The sequence below is a fragment of the Puma concolor genome, chromosome A2 (assembly GCF_028749965.1).
Source record: "Puma concolor isolate L17-30 chromosome A2, mPumCon1.1.hap2, whole genome shotgun sequence".
NCBI lineage: Eukaryota > Metazoa > Chordata > Mammalia > Carnivora > Felidae > Puma > Puma concolor.
The window spans coordinates 86,564,086-86,586,507 of NC_141668.1; the positions used below are offsets into that span (position 1 = coordinate 86,564,086).

Genomic DNA, 22,422 nt, shown 5'->3' on the forward strand with positions numbered 1-22,422 from the left:
CTTTGATTTCAGATCCTGGCACTGCCCCTGGCTCACTGAACAATCCTCACAGCAGAAGCCAACCCACTGGGGATCCCTCGTCTCAAGGGAAAAAAAGACACATGTTTAAATAAATCATCTTTCTTTAGTAACTCTTCCAGTTGACTAAATTTGATTCCCCTCTTCCCCAAACAATGAGTTACACTTGCGAGGAAAAGAGGAAGAAATTACTATTTTTAGTGCCTACCCACCTGTACCAGGCAAGCACTTTGTATGCATTACCTGATTCATCCTCATCATGTCCTATCAAATTAGTACTTTTAACCCTGTTTAATAAGGAAAATGAGGCTCAGAAAGGTCAAATAATCAATTCAAGATGACCTCTTGGTAAGCAGCAAAGCCTCAATTCAATTCCGGTCTTTCTGTTTGGGTGGACTACACGTTTTTAACTGTGCCGCTTGCCTCCCACACTCTCTTCATCTCAGACATCAAAAATCTTAACTGCTCAGTCGTTTTCGTACTTTGCTTTAAAGAGAAGAGTGGGTGTGCAACTTTTTTTTTCTTTCTCAACCGTATCATTTTTAAGATACAGCGAATGAAATTCATTTACTAGTCACAGGAATTTAAAAAGTTATTCCTAACATCTTACACGAAATTAGCTTTGAATGAAAATCAGCAGCCCTACTGAATCTCTGCGCGCCTGTCCTCACCTCTCCTCCAGGCTGCAAACTTGGTGAAGGGAAAGGAAGCCGGTGGTGGGCCTTCGAGCTGAGCTCCAGCCCGGATTCTGCCGCGGTGCTCAAGTTCGGTCGGACCCTTCTTTTCTTCCTGTGGAGCAGGTAGCTGTCGGGCCAGGACGTCTTAAGGTTTCTTCCTAAGGTACAAGCCCGAGTCTGAGGCTCTCCTGGGCGAGGATGTGCCCCAGTCGTGTCCGCCACAGCTCCCGGGGTGAACAACTCGTTTCTCCCAGGAAGCTGCCAAGACCACCTTTCTCCCGCCCCAGCCCACAGCCCCTTGTGCTCCGCGTCTCCCAACCAGGAAAAGTGAAGCCCCTTCTCCTGGGACCCTGGAGCAGCCTCTCACCGGACAACTCCGCTGAGTTCCCGTCCCGGCCTGCACCCCGCAAAGCGATGCTCAGCCCACCCGCCGTCTGGGTAACCAGCCTGCACTTCCCCAACTTTCCGCTTCTCCGAGAGGGAATTCTGAGAACTCTGCAACGAGTTTGACTGCAAACAAAGCACCGCTCAACAGTGAACTCCTCCGCCGCCTCCCGACGCCGGGAGCTCAGGCCTCCCCTGCAGTTCCACGACGCGTCCCGCCAGCTGGGCTTTCCCACGGCGGGGTCCCGGGCCGGGGGGGGGGGGGGGTCGCAGCGGTCCCGCCGGAGCCCCGGGCTCGGGGGCGCGCCCCAAGTCCGGGTCTCGCTTTTTCTGCTCCCGTCGAGTCCCGGTCTGAGGAAGTCCGGACGTCCTCGCGGCGCAGTAACCTAGCGCGCCGCCCGGCCGCGTGGAGGCTGAAGAAAGGTCCGCGCAGGGCTCGCAGCCCTTCCTGCCGGCCTCCCCACGCCGGGCCTCGGCTCCCCTCCTTTCCCGCTCCCGCCTCTTCTCGTAGGCTGCCAGGCGGACCCAGCCTGCCTCTCTCTCTGCCTTCACTACCGGGTCAAGCTGCGGAGGGAGGGAGCGAGACAGCGGCGAAGCGGCTCCCCACCCGGCGCGCGCGCGCGGCCCTCCTCCCGCTCCAGCCTGCTCCCTCCTCCCTGCCTCCTCCCCTCTTGCCAGTACAGTACAACTAGTACGCACACACTCACACACACACGGACCCTGCTGCTGCCACTGCAGCTACCATGGATATCAGCTAACAACACACACCCAGGCGCGCGCGCGCGCTCCCACTCGCACCACGCAGGAGTGGCCCCCGGCATCCCTACCCTCCTTCCCCACCCCCACCCCACTCGCTCACCAGCTCGGCTACTGCTCGCTCAGGCTGCCGCCGCCGCCGCTGCCGCCGCCGCCACCACAGCTCTCCTCTGCTGCGGGGCCACAGCCTTGAGTGTCATTCAAGGGACAGCACAACCTCACCCAAGCTCTCCTACCTCTGCCCAGCCGTCCCTCTCATCCTCCCCCTTCATCATCCTCACTCCATCCAAAGAAGAGGGAAAGCACCGAACAGAAGGGGGAGGAAGGCAAAGTCTGCTCTTCTCACCTCTTGGCCCCCCTGCTCCTGCATCCTCATTCTCTCACCACCAACTCCCCTACCCCAGAGGAACCCCTCAGGAGCTGAGGCGACTCACCCCACTGCCATGTCCAAAAGCTTGAAAAAGAAAAGCCACTGGACTAGCAAAGTCCATGAGAGTGTCATTGGCAGGAACCCGGAGGGCCAGCTGGGCTTTGAACTGAAGGGGGGCGCCGAGAATGGACAGTTTCCCTACCTGGGGGAGGTGAAGCCCGGCAAGGTGGCCTATGAGAGCGGCAGCAAGTTGGTGTCGGAGGAGCTGCTGCTGGAAGTGAACGAGACCCCCGTGGCGGGGCTCACCATCAGGGACGTGCTGGCCGTGATCAAACACTGCAAGGACCCCCTCCGGCTCAAGTGTGTCAAACAAGGTGAGCGCAGCGGCTTGCTCGGTGCTTTGCCAGGCGGCTGGACCGCTCCAAGCGCAGGGCAGTGGAAGGGTGGGCTCGCGTGTGGAAGGGGGTGTGTGGCGCGACGGTGGGGGAGGTCGAGGGAGTACCCGGCAGAGCGAGTGAGCTTTGCGGGGGGTCCGAAAGGGGTGCTCAATGGAAGGGAGGGACAGGTTTGCAGTGTGGCGTGCAACTTTGCGCAGTTATATCCTCCACTTTGGAAGGTGTTTGGCCTTGTGTGACCTCAGAGGTGCGGGCGAGCTCCCGGGGCAAATTGAATGTGCGTCAGTGGCACAGCCCGCAGTGGATGAAGAGCTTTTGGGGAAGGAAAGGAAGGAAGGACGGAAGGAAAGAAGGGACGAAAGAGGGAGGGAGGAAAGGGGAGGAAGGAACAACTTGAGGGTGCAGCGGCATCACCAGCAGGGCGGGGAGGAACATGGGGTGGCGGGGCGAGTGGAGAACTACGCCCCCCTTTTCAGGAGCCGGACGGGAGACGCCTTGGTCCTCAGCCGTCCCCTAAGGATCCCTCCTTGAACCTCTAGGTGACCAAGAAGGGAAGGGACAGATTGCTTTGGGCGCTTTGACGGGTCTTCCTTAACTTTTTCCCTGCTTCGCTCTTCTGTCCCCCTCCCCCGCCCACGGTCGTGTCATGTGGGCACCGCGCGTCACGTGCGCACTGACTAACCCCAGTGCTCACCCCGAGTTGGCCGGCGGGAGAAGGCTCGAGAATGAGGCGCGGCACTGGGAGCGGGTTCTAGCGTTGGGGGGTCGGAGGAGAGAAACGGTTACCCGAATGTTCTCTCCCCAGGGGTTGTTGCCCTTGTTGGGTGGAAGTTCCCTGTGGTTGGGCTCTTTTGGCTTCCGATTTGAGGGGTGTGTTGCTGAGGAGCTGGGTGGAAAAGCCAGCTGGTTTCAGCTCAGGCTCCCTCAGCTTCAACCTGGCTTGGATGAGCCTCACTTGAAGGCTGTGATGGGGACGTAGGGAGACTGGGATCTTACAGAACTCTCGTTAACTCTGTTTTTGCTGAAAGGAGAATAGGGTCCTGAAGGAGGGAAGAGTGAGATGAAAGTTTCTCGGAAAGAGGACCAAAGTAGCGAATCTTTGTTTTCCTCACGTGATTTGTGTATGTTCTGTAGCTCAAACGCACATCTCATGTGCTGTATGTATGCATATATGCAAATTCGTATCAGGCTGAAGGCTTCTTGTTGATGACTTTACGTGTTCGTCCTGCCTCAGAGATGGAGTTGAGCATGCCATTGCCCGAATTTTGAACAACCCCATAATCTTACTACATGGCCGACCATCGAGAAACACTCGTAGGGAGATGTTCTTCTCTATAAAATCAGTTTGAAAAGTAAGCAAATGAAAAAGAAGTCTCTGGCAAAATTTCTTAAATTTCAATTGCCATAGGAGAAAACGTTTTCGTTGGGGAATCTTCTGGCTTACTACTTGAGATAGGCTAATGTAAACATTGGCTTGTAGGTCAACATAGCTCAGTACTGTACAAAACTGAAGATTTATGAGTTAGGGAGGAAGGCAAATAGAGTATCTTGGTATTTTTCAGTATAACATACCAGAGGCTCAAATACAGGGATTCCTGCTAACTTACGTGATGTCGTAATATTATCTTATGGCAGTAGTTAACAAATGTAAGGTTCTGGTTTTGAGTCCAAGAAACCCGCCACACGATTAATGAGCGCGCTTTTATTGGCAGGAGCTTGGTATTTGTAGTGGGAAGTGATGGCAAGAGTTAATGTGTTGTGAAATTGGACTAATGATAGTATCCTGATGAAGGAAATGATTGTCTTATTATGATTTGCAGTGTTGCCCACATTTAATGTTGTGTTCTTTCTGAGCCCTGTATTTTGAGTGGGACTCTGGCGAAGTGTATCTCTAGCAGTAAGAATGTATTCAAAAAAGAAAGAAAGGGAGATGATTGAGTATTATATTCCATAAAATCTAATAGTAAGACTTAACTTGGAAAAGTGAGGGCATGAAAGCTATCATTAAATAATGAAAAGCTTTCAAGTAAGAAAAGGAATTTTGACTATCTTCTGATAACACCATAGGACAAAACTAAGGTAAATTTATAGAACAATTTAAAAGATGAAACATCTTTGCCTGTGTTAAGAACATGAGCTTGCTAAAAGAAGAGAGACAAAAGGAGGAAGAGGAGGAGAAAATGAGCTTTCTAACATAACCTTTCAAAAATCTGTGGACTGGCTATATTGTGAATTCATGAGCCCCCTTCATTTGGGGTCTTTATGAAGAGGCCAACGTGACCAGATGCCAGGATTCCTATGTAAGCTAGGAACCTAGACCAGATGCCATTTCAATCTTGCAGTGGATGACTTGATCGAAGGTAGTCTCTGATCACCCACCTTCTATATAATATTTTATTTGAAAGAGTATTGCTTTTAGAACTCATGGAATATATAAATATAAAGTGATACATAAAGGGGAAAAATCTCTTTCTTTGTTAACTGTTTGTTTCTGGGCTTCACTGGGTCATTGATGATTGATGCTGGTAATGATGTTCACAGAGCCTCCACAGGAACCTGGTTCACAACCTGAGTTATTATTGACCAAGAAAGAAAAAAAAAAAAAAAAAGCCTCACTTAGCTTTTGTGGAAAATATAATCTTATTGTGTATTCTTCTAAATATCATCATTTATATATACTGTTCCCTTGTTGAAACCATTCTTTCCCTTGTCAAACAACAAGACAGGTTTATTTTATTTATCATTGTAAGCAAAATGAAGATTTCAGAATGTTAGATAATGGTACCTGTGTGTCTGGAGTTTTACTATAGATTTTACTTGCCAGAAAAATATTTAGAAGCTCTTGGCTCAGTGTTCTTATTTCTGGAAAAGCAACAAACTGGCATAGCTGAAAAACTTAAACATTGTTTGTTTAGCAATTTTATTTTTAAAATGTGAATGAGATGATTGATTTCTGAATATTCATTTAAACATTGGGTATTAAACATACATAATCAGGTAAACTAAGGCAAATTTTCCAAAGAAAAGTACACATTTAAATAATAAGAATATTAATAAAAAGCGCACCAGATAAAATTGCATTGTTTACTCAATTTTTATTTACTTGTTTGGCTAATTTAGCATTATAGTTGTCATAATTTTATTTCCTTTTTACTTTTATTTTTTATTGTAGCACTTTATTTTTAAGCATTTTTGAAAAAAATAATTTTTTTTTTAATTTTTTTTTTCAACGTTTATTTATTTTTGGGACAGAGAGAGACAGAGCATGAACGGGGGAGGGGCAGAGAGAGAGGGAGACACAGAATCGGAAACAGGCTCCAGGCTCTGAGCCATCAGCCCAGAGCCCGACGCGGGGCTCGAACTCACGGACCGGGAGATCGTGACCTGGCTGAAGTCGGACGCCTAACCGACTGCGCCACCCAGGCGCCCCGAAAAAATTAATTTTTTAAATTTTAATTCTAGCATAGTTATACAGTGTTATCTTAGTTTCAGGTATACAGTATAGTGACTTATCAATTCTAATAGTTGTTATAATTTTAAAATATAACTTTAAAAGAGGACGAAGTATAGGATTTTAAGATATACTAAACAAAGTAGATGTGTCGTAATTTTTCTGCATTGTTTAAATGTCTTTAAAACCATTCTTAGAAGCCATTTAATTAAATTCAAGCTGCTTTTAATCCACACAGTGATGAGTCATATATGAAAAATACCATGTATTGTCACATCTAATTTGTTTTTATAAACTCTGACTTTTTAGTTTATAATAATAAACTTTCCTCACCAAAGCATTTAATTCTAAATTAGCAGATCTGTTCCATGATCTCATTAGTGCAGTAGACCCAGTTGAAGGAAGTTTCTTGGAGTGATTTTGAGATCTTTGCTGAAGTGCGAAAGGTTTTTCTTTCTTTCTCTCTTTTTTTAAAGTTTGCCACTAAAGTTCACAGCAGCCAGTTACATAGACCATTGTGTCCTACATTCCTTGCACTATGGCTGCCACTGCGTCTAATCCCACATGGAGACCTACATAGCCTGGACTTATTTTCCCATTTAGGATCTTACAATGGAAAATAAAAGGCAAAAAGTTTTCTAATTCTTCCCTTGTGGAAGAAGGGCCAAATAAGGCCTTTGAAATTCAGTTCTAGAGATGTACATTGCTCTCCCTCCTATTGCTTCTTTCAAAGCCTTCTTCAAAGGAAAATAGATCCACATTTATTAGGAGTTATGCTTTCTTCTTGACTGACTTCAGGCTAGTATCAGTTAAACCTCTGTGCTACTTTTTATTTGGAAAGGTAAAAGCAAATCATGTCAAATTTTCTCCAATAAAGATGGAGTTTCCTTCATAAAAATTTAAGGTATGTGAATTTTATTGACCAATAATCAAACTGTTAGAACAATTTGATCAGTTAATTATTTTAGAATAAATTATCTTTAATGTTTTGGAACCAGGTTAATGAGACAATTATCTTTGGGCATAATTTATGGATGACGCTACTGTAGTTTTTGGTATATGTACATAATTTAAATGGTATGACCTTGAATGTTAAATATGACAGTTTGCTTTTTTATGTGTGTGTTTTGAATGAGACTCATCTCAGGATGAAATCACAGCTGAAGTATTTAAGTGCCACCATCTCAGCTCTTAACATTTATACTGTGTGATCTCTTGGCATATTTATTATGCTCACTTTCCTTTTTAGTTTCTTGAAACTCACACATTCACTTTCATAATTAGCAAAAAGTTTTCACATTTGACAACTCTGACTGCTTATAGTTTAAAACATTGGCTTTCAAATGCATAGCAGACCCTGGTTGAATCATTTCCTTCAAGAGGTAAGATAGAGTAGTAGTTCTTTAACAGTCTTCCAAGAAGACTGCTTGATTTTGAATCTTGAGTATGCCACTTAGTATGGGCAATATAAACAAGTTATCTAGTCTGGGGTAGTAATAGTACTTTGAGAATATTAAATAAGTTATGTATTTAAAATAAGGTAGTATCTGGCAGATAAGGAGCGTTATGTGTTACTCCACACAAATGTTATTCCAGACATATGGTCATTTTGAGCTAGTGACATATGAAGTGTTGTTAACTTTCAGGATATTTCATTCTAATTGAAGACTAACTGAAATATATGAAATGATTGACTTATTAATAGTATGAGTAATTTGCAAGTAGTATTCTTGAGGTTTTTTTGTATAGTAAAATAATCATTTTCTTTGTAAAGCATTAATGTGAAGAGTATGCTATTAACTGGAATGGAACATATTTTTACCTTTTAAAAATAACTCCAACTGATGCTGCCTTTATGTGTGCAGATCACTGTTTAATTATTTGCATATTTTAGCCATTGTTTGTTTTCACTGAGTAGTTTATTTCCTTTGTACCCATATCTTTTAAGCATTTGGTGAATGTATTGAATCATTTACTCTAGGCTTGGCAGGCATTGAAATCCTATTAGAATTCACTAATTTAAATTTAGGAATTTATCCTTTTTGCATGGGACTATTTTAGATACAAGTACATGTTTTAAGAATGAACTTTGACTTCTCAGCTAGAAATCAAGTATCTCATAAAGAGGAGCAATCACAAACAGATTTAATTCATAAGTGTTCACAGTCCACTATGTATAATAAAAATGCATAAAATACAGCAAGGAACTTACTTTGCACTTGTGAGAATGTCAGCAATTCAATATAAATACTTCTCTGAATTAATACTTATGAGATAGAACAATCAACAATATAGCTACCATCAGCTCCCCAATGATTTTAGGATTTTAGTTGAATTAACCCTATCTTTGAATTCAACAGAAACCTGTAACTTGAAGCTCCAGTGTTTAATATTAATTTTTAAAAATATCTCTTACCTATACTACCTATTTACATGACAAGAAATATGGAAAAGGGTCTTACAAATTTCTTAGTGTTGTGACCTTTTAAAAATGTTTTATTTAGTTTCATTCCCAGCTTTCTTTCTTCTATCTCCAGTATGGACTGATGTGTTATTTCCTTTAATGAAAGGAAATTTTAATTAATATTATATAGATAGTTTAATAACAAGTTCGTGATTACTGAATTCAATTAGTGAAAGATACACATCTGCTAAAAAGTGTTGTAAAATGCTCATATCATCCTAGAGAAATAATAATTCCATTATTCTAATATTCCATTATTGCACTCGTTGACACATTATCAACTCTTAAAAAAATTCTGTTTGGAGATTAATTTTTTAAAAACTTAAAAAAATTGTATTAAGTGTAGTATATAACATTGACTGATTTGGATACTTCAGAAGAAACAGAAAAAGTTTTCTTATTTGTCCACTGACTGAATATTCACTTAAATGCATCCCATGTCTTAATTTTCAAAGATCCAGTAGGCTAATGAGTAGATATTTTAAATAAATGGTTGGATTTGTTTCAAAATTTGTAATTATTTGGCTTGCTCTACCTTGAAATACATGTGAAGTTTTATGTCATTTTCAGTTATTTTGGCCCACTTAAAAAAAAGAGTGTCAAAACCATGGCAGTCGTTATATATCCAGTAATAGGTCAAATCAAATATGTAACAGAAGAAAATATAAACATTTATAGTTTCAAATAAAAGACATTCTATAGATACTTATTTTTCTAATGACAAATTTGTAGATTTTTTTGACTCTCTTAAACTGCGTTTAGAGAAATTTGTACATGTGAAATCAGATTTTTCTGTAAATAACCATGATTTTATTAAGTGACCATGAAATGAAGCAGGAAGAAGCATACTTGTTTAATGTCAAAAAAGTATATTTTATTTATCTATTTTTCAAATTACATTTTGTTTGAAGAAATTTCTTAAAACATGAGTTTCCCAAATGTAATGTTGAATTATTTTTGTTGCCATGGGTATGAGTAGCATAAAAAAACGGTTTGCTCTTTACATTGTCACTTAATAGATCATAGAGTTTGAGTAAAAATGTTAAGTGCAAAATACATATAATTTTTAACATTTATTTTTATTTTACAGGTGAGCATTGTTGCTTATCCTAGTATTTCGTATTGCTGTGCACAGGAAGGTTTATACTTAGCTGGAATCTATATGAATATAAGGATAACAAATGTTTTAGAAACCCACAGATTATCTAGCAACATAACCTGAACTTGTCAAAATCTGATGGGCTGGGTTGCAAGCATGAGCAAATTTCAGAGATATGTAATGTCCAGTGTTACATCTGTGAAGCGTTCTGATCAGTCTGTGGTTGACCCCTTTCTTTGCAGTCTGTGCTGTAAGGATGTTAAAGACAAAATTTCTTTAAATAGTAGCTAGCATTTAGGCTTTTTAAAGGGTCACTAAAACCTCCCAGAAGTCTTGGCTTATTTCCAAAAGCACCTTGAACATGAATAACTGTAATCTCGCTTTTCTAGAAAATCAGGTACTTGGAGGGTGGCCATTTTTTTGGTGTTAGGACTGGGGTCTAAATAGAAGTTGACCCCCCCCCCCCCAGAAGTGCAAGAATGTTATCAATATGCTCTTGCCAGAAGTGCAAGAATGTTATCAATATGCTCTTATCTCTTTGCAATTAAAGTAATAAAACCTTCCTTTGTATTTCTTCTGAAAGGTCTATAGCTGAATCTCCTTTTCCTTTTTGGTTGAAAGTGCCTATGCTTTTCTTCCCTTCAGTGTGAAAGATCACTCTAGTGAACAACAGATTTACTTTTCTTCTTTGTGTACATGGATGTCACACACACATACACACACACACACACACACACACACACACGCATGTGGGTGCGCACACACATTTTTCAAACACTAAAGTTTAATGCCAGTTTTTAAATCCATAGTCCCAGAAAGATATGTACATGTGAGGATACAGTCTTACTTTAGAGAAAGAGTTACATAAAATTTTTCCATGTGTGACAAATCTAGCTGAACAGTTTGCATAGTCACCTATTAATTTTCAACTGTGAGTGGTATTTTTTAATGTTGATTTCTTTTTTTTTTTTTTTTTTTTTTTTTTTAATTTTTTTTTTCAACGTTTATTTATTTTTGGGACAGAGAGAGACAGAGCATGAACGGGGGAGGGGCAGAAAGAGAGGGAGACACAGAATCAGAAACAGGCTCCAGGCTCTGAGCCATCAGCCCAGAGCCTGACGCGAGCCTGACGCGGGGCTCGAACTCACGGACCGCAAGATCGTGACCTGGCTGAAGTCGGACGCTTAACCGACTGCGCCACCCAGGCGCCCCAATGTTGATTTCTTTTTGAGAGCGGGGGAAGGGGCAGAGAGGGAGACAGAGGATCTGAAGTGGTCCGGTGCTACCAGCAGAGAGCCTGATATGGGGCTAGAATTCATGAACCATGAGATCATGACCCGAAGTCAGACACTCAACCTGCTGAGCCACCCAGGTACCCCTGTGAGTGGTATTTTTTAACCCCTATTAGCTCTGATAGTGGGATACCATAAAGACATAATGAAATCAAGTACCCAGATGATTTATACATTTCACGTATATTAGTTCTTAAGAAGTGATAATGAGAAGTCAGGTTTTAATAGTTTGGAATTTGATCATTTTTATTTGCATGGCCAAGTGGCTGATGGACTACATAATACCTGGGAGAAGGCCCTAATGATAAAGTAACAAAAGATGGGTCAGGGACAAGAGGCATGCTTGGTCATCATCATGATAACATATTTACAGTGTTTTAATTTTCATTGGTTTAGGTGTCTCAGAGAAAGGTAAGAGGACCCGATCGAACTTGCTACGGATATAAGGTGTATTACAATTCTAAAGCAGTAGTCATTTAAAAATAGGTTAAATGATGCCTAACTTGCAAATGTTTAGCTAAAATACAGGTAATAGTATTGCCTTAAATTAAAGATGTCAAGAAACCCAAGTTTAATTGGCCTGAATCCTAAGAGATTTTGTTATGAAATGGAGAATGGAATATTTTGAATTACATTAATGTGTTAAATTCAAAGCCATTTTCTTTATGTCAGATTAATTCACTATGGAGTGATACTGTATATGGATCTATAAAGTGCACATATACTATGAAGTCTAAGAAAAACTATGTAAAATTAATGATATTGTTGATAGCTCAAACAATATGCTAAATTACTACTAAGAATCAAGAAAATGCTTTTTTAAAAATAATTGGGAAGTCTTCATTGTATAGTGTGAAAAGCATCACGATGACTCTTCTAGCATTGACTAAGGAGATGCTTTGCTTCAGTTGAATATGTTTTCAGACAGACTTTAGAAGACCACAGAGTTATTAAGGAGACATTGTTGATTCTCTACTGGAATGCATTTCTTCTCTTCTTGCCTCCATCCTTACTAACAGAATGACAGTTTTGTTCAAGTATCCACATGTTGATGTGCTGCTATGCCATGTGTTTCATATTAGCGTGGCCTCATCCCAAGGGGATGAACTGAGACTAGTGTAAACCAAGCATGGTAATTTCATCTCTTTGCCAATGATTGTTTTAGGAAATGGCTTATAACCCAGTTCTAAGTAGTGAAAAGTAAGGTGAATCCCCCTGGGGACTTTCTGAGAAATTTTTTTAGTTTTTAAAATAAGATTCAGGACAGAGCTATTCACATTTCTGCCTGTGAAAGTTGCTGCATGTGGAGGTGATGCCTGGAGCAACTATAGCCATCTTGTGTTCATGAGGAGAGCTACCCAAATGGTGGAGATTGGTAGAACAGAGTGAGAAAAAGCTACTAGCTCCTTGGTGAACTGCTAAAATAATGAACCCAGAACCAGCCCAATCTCAGGGTTCTTGTTACTGAAGTAATAGGCATTTTAAGATTTTTATTTTATTTTATTTTATTTTATTTTATTTTATTTTATTTTATTTTATTTTATTTTATTTTATTTTATTATTTTATGTATTAACAGATATTTTAAAGTATTTAAGATATTAAAAGATATTTTAAACCATTAGGTTTAGTTGGGTTTAGTTAGGTAGATTGGGTTTTCTATTATTTTGCAACCAAAATCTTCTAATTGATACGACTCTAAAATGTTATAAAAATAGATATTTCATTCCTATTTTATTGTTTTGGGAGCAATGGTGAAGATCTTCTTTTTGAAAAGAGAAATCTATTTGAAGAATAAACCAAGGTGTATTTTCCTGTTAGATAAGTTCAAATTCTAGGTAGGTCTCCGTTACCTCATTTAGTTTGCTCTGGTTGGACTTCTGTTTTAAATTCCAGAAAATTTTAACTGTTGTGAAGTAAAATATGTAGGAACACAAGTTTATTTTAACATTACCCAAAATAGAACATAATCAAGAAAGCATATCAGCTACAAAAATATACCCACAATGCATGCCAAAACCAACTTGAAATATTTTTTTTTGAATTATAAAATATTTACAAATGTCTGTGCCATTGATCCAGGAGTGTATATAATTATAAACTGACTCATCAAAAATGTTCCAACGTCCATTTTTCCAGGACTAGAATTCATGTACTTATCATTTAACAAACATTTATTGGTAACCTATTCTCTAGTAACACTGAAATAGAAACTGGTGATAAAAAGAGGAATAACCATTAAGACATCATCCATACCCTCAAGTAGTTACATCCTGTTGTATATCTGTTGTGATCTGAGTTAAAAATTATTGAGAATATTTTTTCGTCTTTTAAATATACCTTCCGTGATGTAAACAGAATACAAAATAAGAAAAGAAAACATTTTGTAGAAGAAATAATGGTTAGGCGTTCTTAGTATTCGACATCATGGATTTCAGTTCAAGTAGTTACATAAACTCTATGTGTATATTTTTAATGATATGTTCTGGGCACTGTGCTAGATAATGACCATAGAAAGGTGTGTAAATCTTTTTTTTAATTTGTATTTTTATTTTAAAAACATATTTTAGAGAGAGAGTGTGAGGATGGAGAGGGGCAGAAGGAGAGAGAGAATCCCAAGCAGGCCCCTTGTGCAGCATAGAGTCCGACGTGGGTGATGTGGGTCAGGCATCCCAAAGGGTGTGTAAATCTTGATTCCACTTTAGGAATTTCACAGTGTAGTGTAATAGTCAAGAGCATGGAGCTTTAGTGACCATAGTTGTGGATGCCAGTCACAGCTCTGCCCCATACTAGACATAAATTGAACAAATTGTTTTATTTTTTTAAGTTCTTAGTTTATTAATTCTCACATGAAAAATCTGCACAGTCACCACAGATAGTCACTGCAGAATCTTTTCTTTACTCCTTCTTTCTGCCAGCATGAACATTGGCTTTTGTAATACCCTTGACTTTCTTCATTCTGTTCTTTTGTTCCTTTTGCTTTTTTCTTGACATATTTGTCTTCTCATACAGGCCATGTCTGGCAAGTCTATGTTTGGGTTTGTTTTTCTTTGTATAATCCAAGGAATCATAAATCATGCCAAAGGCAGTTGTCTTGCCACAACTAAAATGAGTTCTGAATCCAAATACAAAGATGACATTGGGTATAGTCTTGTACATTTTGGCTAGTTTATACAGAATTTCTATCTTAGGTACTGTGTTGCCTTTCTGGGATAAAGAATATCAATGACCATCTGTTTCTGTTGAAGTAATCAGTTGGTCATGAACTTCCTGGTCCGGATAGTTACTATGTCATTCATGATGGTGGCCAAGCTTCAAGCAGTCAGGGAGCAAACAAATTGTTTTACATTTTTCTAAATCAGCTCCATCCATTGTAAAATAGGTATCATTACAGAACCCACTTCATAAAGATGTTATGAAGAATAAATGTTATAATGCCTTTATAATATGCATAGCCCAGGGCCTGGAGTGTGGTACAGCCTCAAAACTATATATAATAGTACATAAAGTATATCAGGCAAGGAAGATAGGAAAACACTTCTTGAGAAAAAGCAAGGAGGCATTGATATTAAAAGTTTCAAGGAATGTGATAAAGAGGTTCTAAGCACCAAAGTCTGGAGTTTAATATAGATATTAGAAATAAATGACTTTGGGGGATTAGATGTGGGCCAAACCATCATATAGAACTGAATGTTGAGCCACTGAGTATTATTATTATTATTGTTATTATTATTATTATTATTATTAATAGCAAACATTTGTGCAGTGCTTACTGTATGTCAGGCAGATAAACACTTTAGATAAATGTTAATTAATCCTCATATTATTCTACAAGGTAGCTACTGTCATTAAGCCCATTTGCAGATAAGAGAACTGGAGCCTGGAGTGATTAAAAACCTCATGCAAGGACACATAATAATTAGCAGAGCCAGGATTCAAACCTAGTCAATGATCTTAACTTCTATGGCTCATTTGCTTCTCTATGTTTGAAAGGTTTTAAGAACAGGATTGAGAAGATCATATTTGTCCATTGTTTTCCCTGTGAGGAGAAATGTAGGCAACATTTCATGGAGCACATGCAGTCAGTCAAAAGACCCAATTAAAGGAGGTTGAAGATACAGGCAGAAAGACAATTTATGAGGCTACAGACTTACCCAGAAGAGAGGTTTTGAGGTCTTGAACCATAACAATGAGGGTAGGAGTGGGAAAGAAGGGAACTGATTCAAGAAATATATATAGATGGTAAAATTGTCAGTGTATCTGATTGGATAGGGATAAAGAAAGAGGTTACCTTGGTTGATTTTCTAGTTTCTGTTAACTGGTGTCAATCATTACAGAGACTAGAGGCAGGGAATAAATGTGGATAGAAGGTAATTCCATTTGGGATCTATTTAATATGAGGTACCTGGAACAAATAGGCATCTGACTATTACAGCCTTAAATTTGGAAGAGTGGTTGGGGTTGAATGTGTAGATTAGGGAGCATGAGATCATCCTACAAAAGAATGTAAAGGCAAAAAGACAAAAAAAATACTGTGGCATCTATGGTTTAGAAGTCAAGGGATCCCAGGAAAGAACCTAAGACTGTTATCAGACTGTCTTAACGTTGAGTGAATGGTCATCACTGGTAGACACAGCAGAAATGGTTAAAGATGATGTCTGTAATGGTTCTATTGTATTTGGCAAAAATGGAGGTCACGTTTGTTTAGTGTCATTTCCATGGAGTGGAAGAAGCAGGAGAACCAGATGTCATAGTGTTGAAGAGTGAACAGGAGGTAAGAAAATAGAAATAGCATGTGCATCCTGCTCCTTCAAGAAGTGTACATAGTAAAAGGTGATAGGCAGTTGCTCTCTAGGGGATGCATGGTTAAGATGGGTAGGGGTGGGGCATCTGGGTGGCTCAGTTGGTTTACTGGATTTTGGTTTAGGTCATGATCTCAGAATCATGGAATCGAGTCCCATGTCAGGCTCTGTGCTGAGCATGGAGCTTGCTTAAGATTGTCTCTCTCTCCCTCTGCCCCTCTCCCCAACTTACACTCTCTCTCAAAAACAAACAAACAAAGAAAAACAAAAACAGAGGGGTAGTGTTGTACATGTTTGTGTTATGATTGAATTTCTGTGTTTGTCACATAAATATATTTTATTCCATTATAAAAATCTTCTAGTAAATTAAGATCTTTAACTTATGAATTGAGTAAATAATTATTCATTATATTTTTGTTTTGTGTCATGCTAAAGCTAGGTTCTGGCATTAAAATAATAAGGGTCCAGGGGTGCCTGGGTGATTCAGTCAGTTAAGCCTCTGACCCTTGGTTTCAGCTCAGGTCATGATCTCACAGTTAGTGATTTAGAGCCCTGCATCAGGCTCTGTGCTGGCAGTGAGGAGCTTGGTTGGGATTCTCTCTCTCTCTCTCTCTCTCTCTCTCTCTCTCTCTCTCTCTCTCCCCCTGTCTCTGCTCCTCATGATTTCTCTCTTTCAAAATGAATAAACATTAAAAAATAAAATAAATACAATAATAAGGGTCAGACCCTACCATCCAAGAATACAGAACAGGAGAGGCAGTTATGTACAAAGCTAACCTTAAAACACTGAGTTTTAATGGAATGATACAGAAATAAACAAATTTCTTTTAGAGTACTTAGAAGGGAAAAGAAGAAGCAGGGCAGTAGCATATAAAGAGGGTGGATCCTGGAGTAAGAGGACTGAATTGGATTCCAGTCCCAAGTTCATTGCTTTCACTTCCTTATGGGAGGGTTGGGGTTAACTTTCCTTCAGATTCAGTCATATGTTACATTAGGGTGGCTAGAATTAAAGAAGATAATGCATGAAAATATTTTATAAAACTGTTAGCACAGTTCAGTTGGAAGTGTTACTGCCTAGAGATGGAAGATGGCTGGGCGTGGGCGTGCTTCACAGCATAAAAGATCTTTGACATTGGCCCTAAAGTGTGAGTGTGATTTCAGGAGGGGAGGTGCAGAAAGCAGAAGGAAGAGCATGGCCAAAGGTCAGAGAGGATAAAAATGACCCTCCAGTGCAGAGAACAAATTACAGGTCATTGAGGCCAAATAAACGGGGACCTGAGTGCCCCTAGTGGCAACTAAAAATTTTTCCAGAAAGGAAACTTGGAATCCTATCAGGAAAGGCCTCAAACCTAAACTTAAAGAGTTTGGACATTGTTCTTTAGGTGAGTAAAGCCGCTGAAAGGTGTCTGAAAAATGGAGAAGCATAGTGTGGTTGTGGTTGTTGTTGTTTTCAGGGGCAGGGCAAGGGGGAAATTTGGTTTGAGGTATGTATTGGGTGGAGAAGAAACAGAACAAGGCCTAAGGTCTGGTATCAGTAGTTGGAATGGAGGGACATGAACTTGAGACATATTTTAAAGGCAGTTGAATCAGAATTTATTTCCAATTGAATGGGAGATAGTGGTAAAGGGGAGACAATAGTTAAAGATAATTCTGAGCTTTCTGACTTGGGATAGCTTTGTGGAGTAGATGAAGATGCCATTAGCTACAGAGATTAAAACTTAAACTGCAAGGGAAATGGCTTCAGGCTGTTCTAGAAATTAAAAATTGCTCTCTTTGACAAATGCAGAAGCAGCACCATGCTACTATCAGTGTATTTTGGCTCTTAGTGAAGAAGTAATGTGATTATATTCATGAGGTATGAATCACTGATATTTTACTTAAAACAATTTAGACTAGTCATTGGAGTTAGAGATAGTGAGTTAACAAAACTAAGTTATAAAAGGGCCTATTTTTAAATTTTTACTAGATTTTATTTTGCTTATTTTATTTAATTTTGCTCCAGTTGATATTATGTAAAGAATAGAGTGAGTGGAGAAAAATGAATGCCTGAGAATATAATGTGTTTGAGGTGCCTGGCAGGCAGATGATGGCATGTTTATGACATTAGGGTTGTTGGTCACGTATGTCTAGAGCTCACAGAATTGTTAGAATTGCAGATTGGAGAATTGAGTGGCATTGTTTCTACTTGGTAGTAGTAGCTTCTCAAGGAGCTTTGGTGCTCTTAGAAGAGCACTGGGTGAGAAGGGACCAAGAATAGGAATTTGAGGAATGTCTGTATTTCATAGGCCTGCAAATGGAATCTTTTTTACTTAGTATTTCTACCTTAGGATGGGGGAGAGGAGGGACATAAATCTTAATTTGTTTTAACATTTATTTATTTTTTTAGAGACAGAGAGGGATAGAGTGTGAGTGGGAAAGGGACAGAGAGAGGGACACCCAGAATCTGAAGTAGGCTCCAGGCTCTGAGCTGTCGGCAGCACAGAGGCTGATGTGGGGATCGAACTCACGAACTGTGACATCATGACCTGAGCAGAAGTCGGACTCTCAACCGACTGAGCCACCCAGGCGCCCCCATAGATCTTTAACAATGTACAAACCAATCCTCTTAAATTGGGTTCTTCATAGTATGAATCACATTGAATATAATTATCATATACAGATTTTTAATGTTAATGTATCACTGTTAAGCACTACAGATAATGTTTCTATTTTATTAGCAAACCAGATGCAAACAATAATAGTGAGAACTCTGTCTTCAACAGTGCTGCCTTTATGTACTGTATATTTTTAGTCTCAATTCAAAGGTCACAGAAACTAAACAATGCCTCACTTTTTAAAATCTGTGAGGTGCTATTTTGAGACCAAGCTCTTTGACCATTGCTATGGTATTATAGACTATATTTGGAGTAGACCCTGAAAATGCAAACTCCTCTCTAAATTATACTAGAGATTCTTTATTGAAACTATGTTTGAAATTAATAACCTTCCTCTGCCATGTGAAATTATTCAAATATTTCTTATGGTAGTGGTTGGAATATGTAACTTTTTGAACACTCAAATTTTTATCTTCTTTCTTATAGGTAGCTTCTCTAGTTAAAGTTACTAGAAATGACATGTGAAATATTTTGAACTGTATATAATTGTATAACTGTGTAACTGTTATATAATTTTGTTAATTAAAAGAACGACATATATATCCCAACATCTCAGTGTTCATTTATTTATCCAGAGTTGGTATGTGAAAATTAGATCCATATTTTTGTGATTCTTAATATCACAACAAAATGTGATTTTTGTAATGGTTTTCCAATAAAGTTGTGAAATACGTTACTTGAACTAGATGCACAATTCATCAAAGGTAGGTATAGCATTTAATTCATATTTATTTCTTTAGTACCTGGACTGATGCCTGAAAATATGCAGAATGTTTTGGAAACATTTGTTGAATGAATGGATGAATGAATGAATGAATGAATGATAAAGGTCCTCTTTCTCTGTAATACTTGATTTATTTGAAACACATTGTATTAGGGTTCCCCAGAGAAACAGAACCAACAGGATATATTTACACACACACACACACACACACACACACACACACACACACACACACACAGAGTATGAGACAGAGAGAGAGACTTAGAGAGAGATAGATTGATTGATTATAAGGAATTGGCTCATGTGATTATGAAGACTGACAATTCCCAGTATATCCACAGTTAAGTCAGCTAACTGATGACCCAGGAGAGCTGATGGTATAGTTCCAGTCTGAAGGCCAGCAGGCCTGAGAGCCAAGAGGAGCCAGTGTTTCAGTTTGAATCCAAAGGCAGGGAAAAACTGGTGTCTCATTTCAGAGGCAGTCAGGCGGGAGGCATTCTCCCTTACTTGGGAGAGGGTCAGCTTTTTGCTGTCTTCAAGCCTTCACCTAATTGGATGAGGCCCACCTGCATTAGGGAGGGTGATATGCTTTACTCACCCTAACTATTTGAATGTTAATCTCTTCCAAAAAAACCCTCACAGATACAGCTAAAATAATATTTGACCAAACATCTAGGCACCCGGTGGACCAGTCAAGTTGACACATAAATGTAACTATCACACACATTAGGAACCTCTATCCATAATTAACAGACATTGTAAGTACAACCATTTTAGCCTACAGCTATATCCTTGAAAAATATTTTAAATCATTTTAAATAATTTCTTTTTAAATATACTTACAGCACTCTTTATTATGTTGTGGTAGATTTTTGGCTGTGTGATCACTACCTACCTCATCCATTAGGAGACTCATTTCACTTAAAGTGTTATTTTTTCCCAAAATATGCCCTGTTTTGTTCTGAAATACATTCTTGCTTATAATTAATCTAAATTACAAAATGTTCCTAGTTTATTGAGTAACATTTTCATTCTGACACTGAAACTGTTGTGAAAGGAATCTGTTTTTGTTTAATTTAAAAGTTATATGTTAAATAGTTTGGCAGTGTGCAACCTATGCTTGCTTGATTCAAAATAGTATGAGCCCTGTAGAAAGTCAGGTTGCTGAGTCCATTGTCCATCAACATCTAAGAGAGTTTAGCTGCTAATGACTGACATTGCCATAGACCTCCAGTATCAAAAGACAGCTTAGAAGTTTAGTTAGAGTAAGAGATTTTCTTTGTTGGGAGAATTAAATTGACTCTTTTGCTCGAGAGGGGAGGTTTTCATCTAAGATGAGAATTGTTTCAGGCTGTTTTAGGAGAGAAAATTGCTCTATTTGAGAACTAAGGGAAATGTAAAGGTGGTAGATTAAGCAGTTCATAGTAAATTAGTCATAAATGGCATTCATGTGCCATCCACCTCAAAATATCTTTAAATGGGGTGATCAGAAATAAGAGCGCAGGGCGCCTGGGTGGCTCAGTCGGTTAAGTGTCTGACTTTGGCCAGGTCAAGATCTTTCAGTTCTTGAGTTTGAGCCCCACCTTGGGCTCTCTGCCATCAGCTTGGAGCTGTCTTTGGATCCTGTCTTCCTCTTTCACTGCCCCCCACACCAACCCCATGCACATGTGCTCAAAAATAAACATAAAAAAAAGAAGAGCTCATTCAGTCAAGGAAAATCACAGTACACATTTTTGTACTAAGAATATTTATTTTTTCCTTTTCTTTGTTACATTTGATATCTTGATGTATTTGGTTGATGGGTGAGTCAACTGATTTTCTTATTTTCTAAAGTTAAGTATTTCTGTGGCACTTCCTACAGTTATTAATATCAAACTTAAAAGTTCATGTCCAACTTAGTCCTGCAATGTAAACATTGCTGAATTTAATTAAAAAAAATCAGTATTAACAATAAAAACGTCTAGGTTGTTTTGGCTTCTTAGAACATTTCAGTCGTATGTACTGTCTCTGGTGACTATTAAATAGGTTGGGCTCAAAGAATACCAACAAGAAATAATTATTTTTTTCTCATTTACCCCACCTCATGACTGTTTTTTGTTTGTTTGTTTGGTTTTGTTTTAATATATCAGAATAGTCTCATTTTCAGGTATAAAAAAATGTATGTTTGCAATTTAAATTTTAACATTGCTTCCAATAGAAAGGTTCTCCTATCATCTTTTGAGCTCAGGTCGACCAGGAACTCTGGAAACCAATAATGAGAGAGGTTAGTGTGGTCTGTTTCATTGTTTTGTTTGCTCCACCTCTCCCAACCCCCCACCTACTCTGTCTCATCAGAGGTCAGGGCAAGGGAGGAGGAGGAACATGAATAAAGGAACAAAGCCCTGTTTCTTTAGTTCTTTTAAATCTGCCCATATGTGCCCTGTTTATGTCAGGCATCCAGATGCTGTCTTTCTGTCATGGATCACATTTGTATCTTCTTCGGACACACTCTTGTTTCCTCACCACCTTTTGCATACACCGCCATGTTGATTGCAGCATGTCCTGACAGTGGCAGTGTGCTCTAAACCTGACCACTTGTAATTCTGCCGTCAGCTCCTGCCCACCGCACTACCCCTTCCAGGTTCTTTGTGTTACTGTCCCCTAGGCCCAGCAGGCAGCCCCCTTGAGCAAAATCGTTTCCAGAGCGCTGTCACTGGCTTTCTGCTTGAGTTAGCTACTTGGCCTTGGAAAACTTCATGTGGTCTTCCGTGACCCATCCTGTTGCAGAAATGCAACTGCATCTCTTTTGTTCAAATATCATAGGCAGCTCCACCCAAGCTCCCACCTTCAGAATTCTCTGACAAAAGGTAGGCATAAGTCCTTATCTTTATGAATACCCTCAGGCTCATGGGAAAACTTTTCCAATTGTTCCCAGAACTCTCTCATACTTTGCTTCTGGGCTGCACACTTGAAACTATGACTGTTGGAAGAATTCAGCAAGCAACTATTCTGTGACCCTTGTGAGGGACCACTTCCTTGCAAGTAGCGCAGTCTAAGGGGGAAGTTGAGATGATACTTCATTGTCCCCTAAGATTCCCTTCAAAGAATCTTTGGTTGTGGATCTCTTTTCACATTATTTAGTCTTTGCATTTAGGCTACTGGAACTGATGATCTTTGGACTGGCTTTACCATGGATATGACTGATAACTTCTTTTCCATTGTCCTTAGCTTTGAAGCTTTAGCTACATTCCAGGAAAACAGGAAAAGTCCCACCTCACACTTAGTTACATTCATTTAAGGCTCACATTGAACTCTACGAGGAAGAGTGATATTTATCATCCCAGTTAAATGTGAGGAAA

General features: G+C 39.5%; 1 protein-coding gene and 1 pseudogene across 9 annotated transcripts in view; one reads left to right on the forward strand and one right to left on the reverse strand.

Moving 5' to 3' along the window:
* The first annotated feature begins 1,709 nt into the window (after positions 1-1,709).
* MAGI2 (membrane associated guanylate kinase, WW and PDZ domain containing 2) overlaps positions 1,710-22,422 on the forward strand; it is a 1,355,992-nt gene continuing 1,335,279 nt past the window's right edge. For 4 of the 9 annotated variants that reach the window (XM_086696830.1, XM_086696832.1, XM_086696831.1 and 1 more), the window contains exon 1: positions 1,710-2,579. In XM_086696830.1, the coding sequence (XP_086552956.1) occupies positions 2,279-2,579 (301 nt within the window). In that variant the 5' untranslated portion in view covers positions 1,710-2,278. The remainder of the gene's footprint in view (positions 2,580-22,422) is intronic. The other 5 variants (XM_086696834.1, XM_086696840.1, XM_086696835.1 and 2 more) reach the window with 3 other exon arrangements.
* LOC112866892 (small ribosomal subunit protein eS24 pseudogene) lies at positions 13,803-14,203 on the reverse strand (annotated as a pseudogene).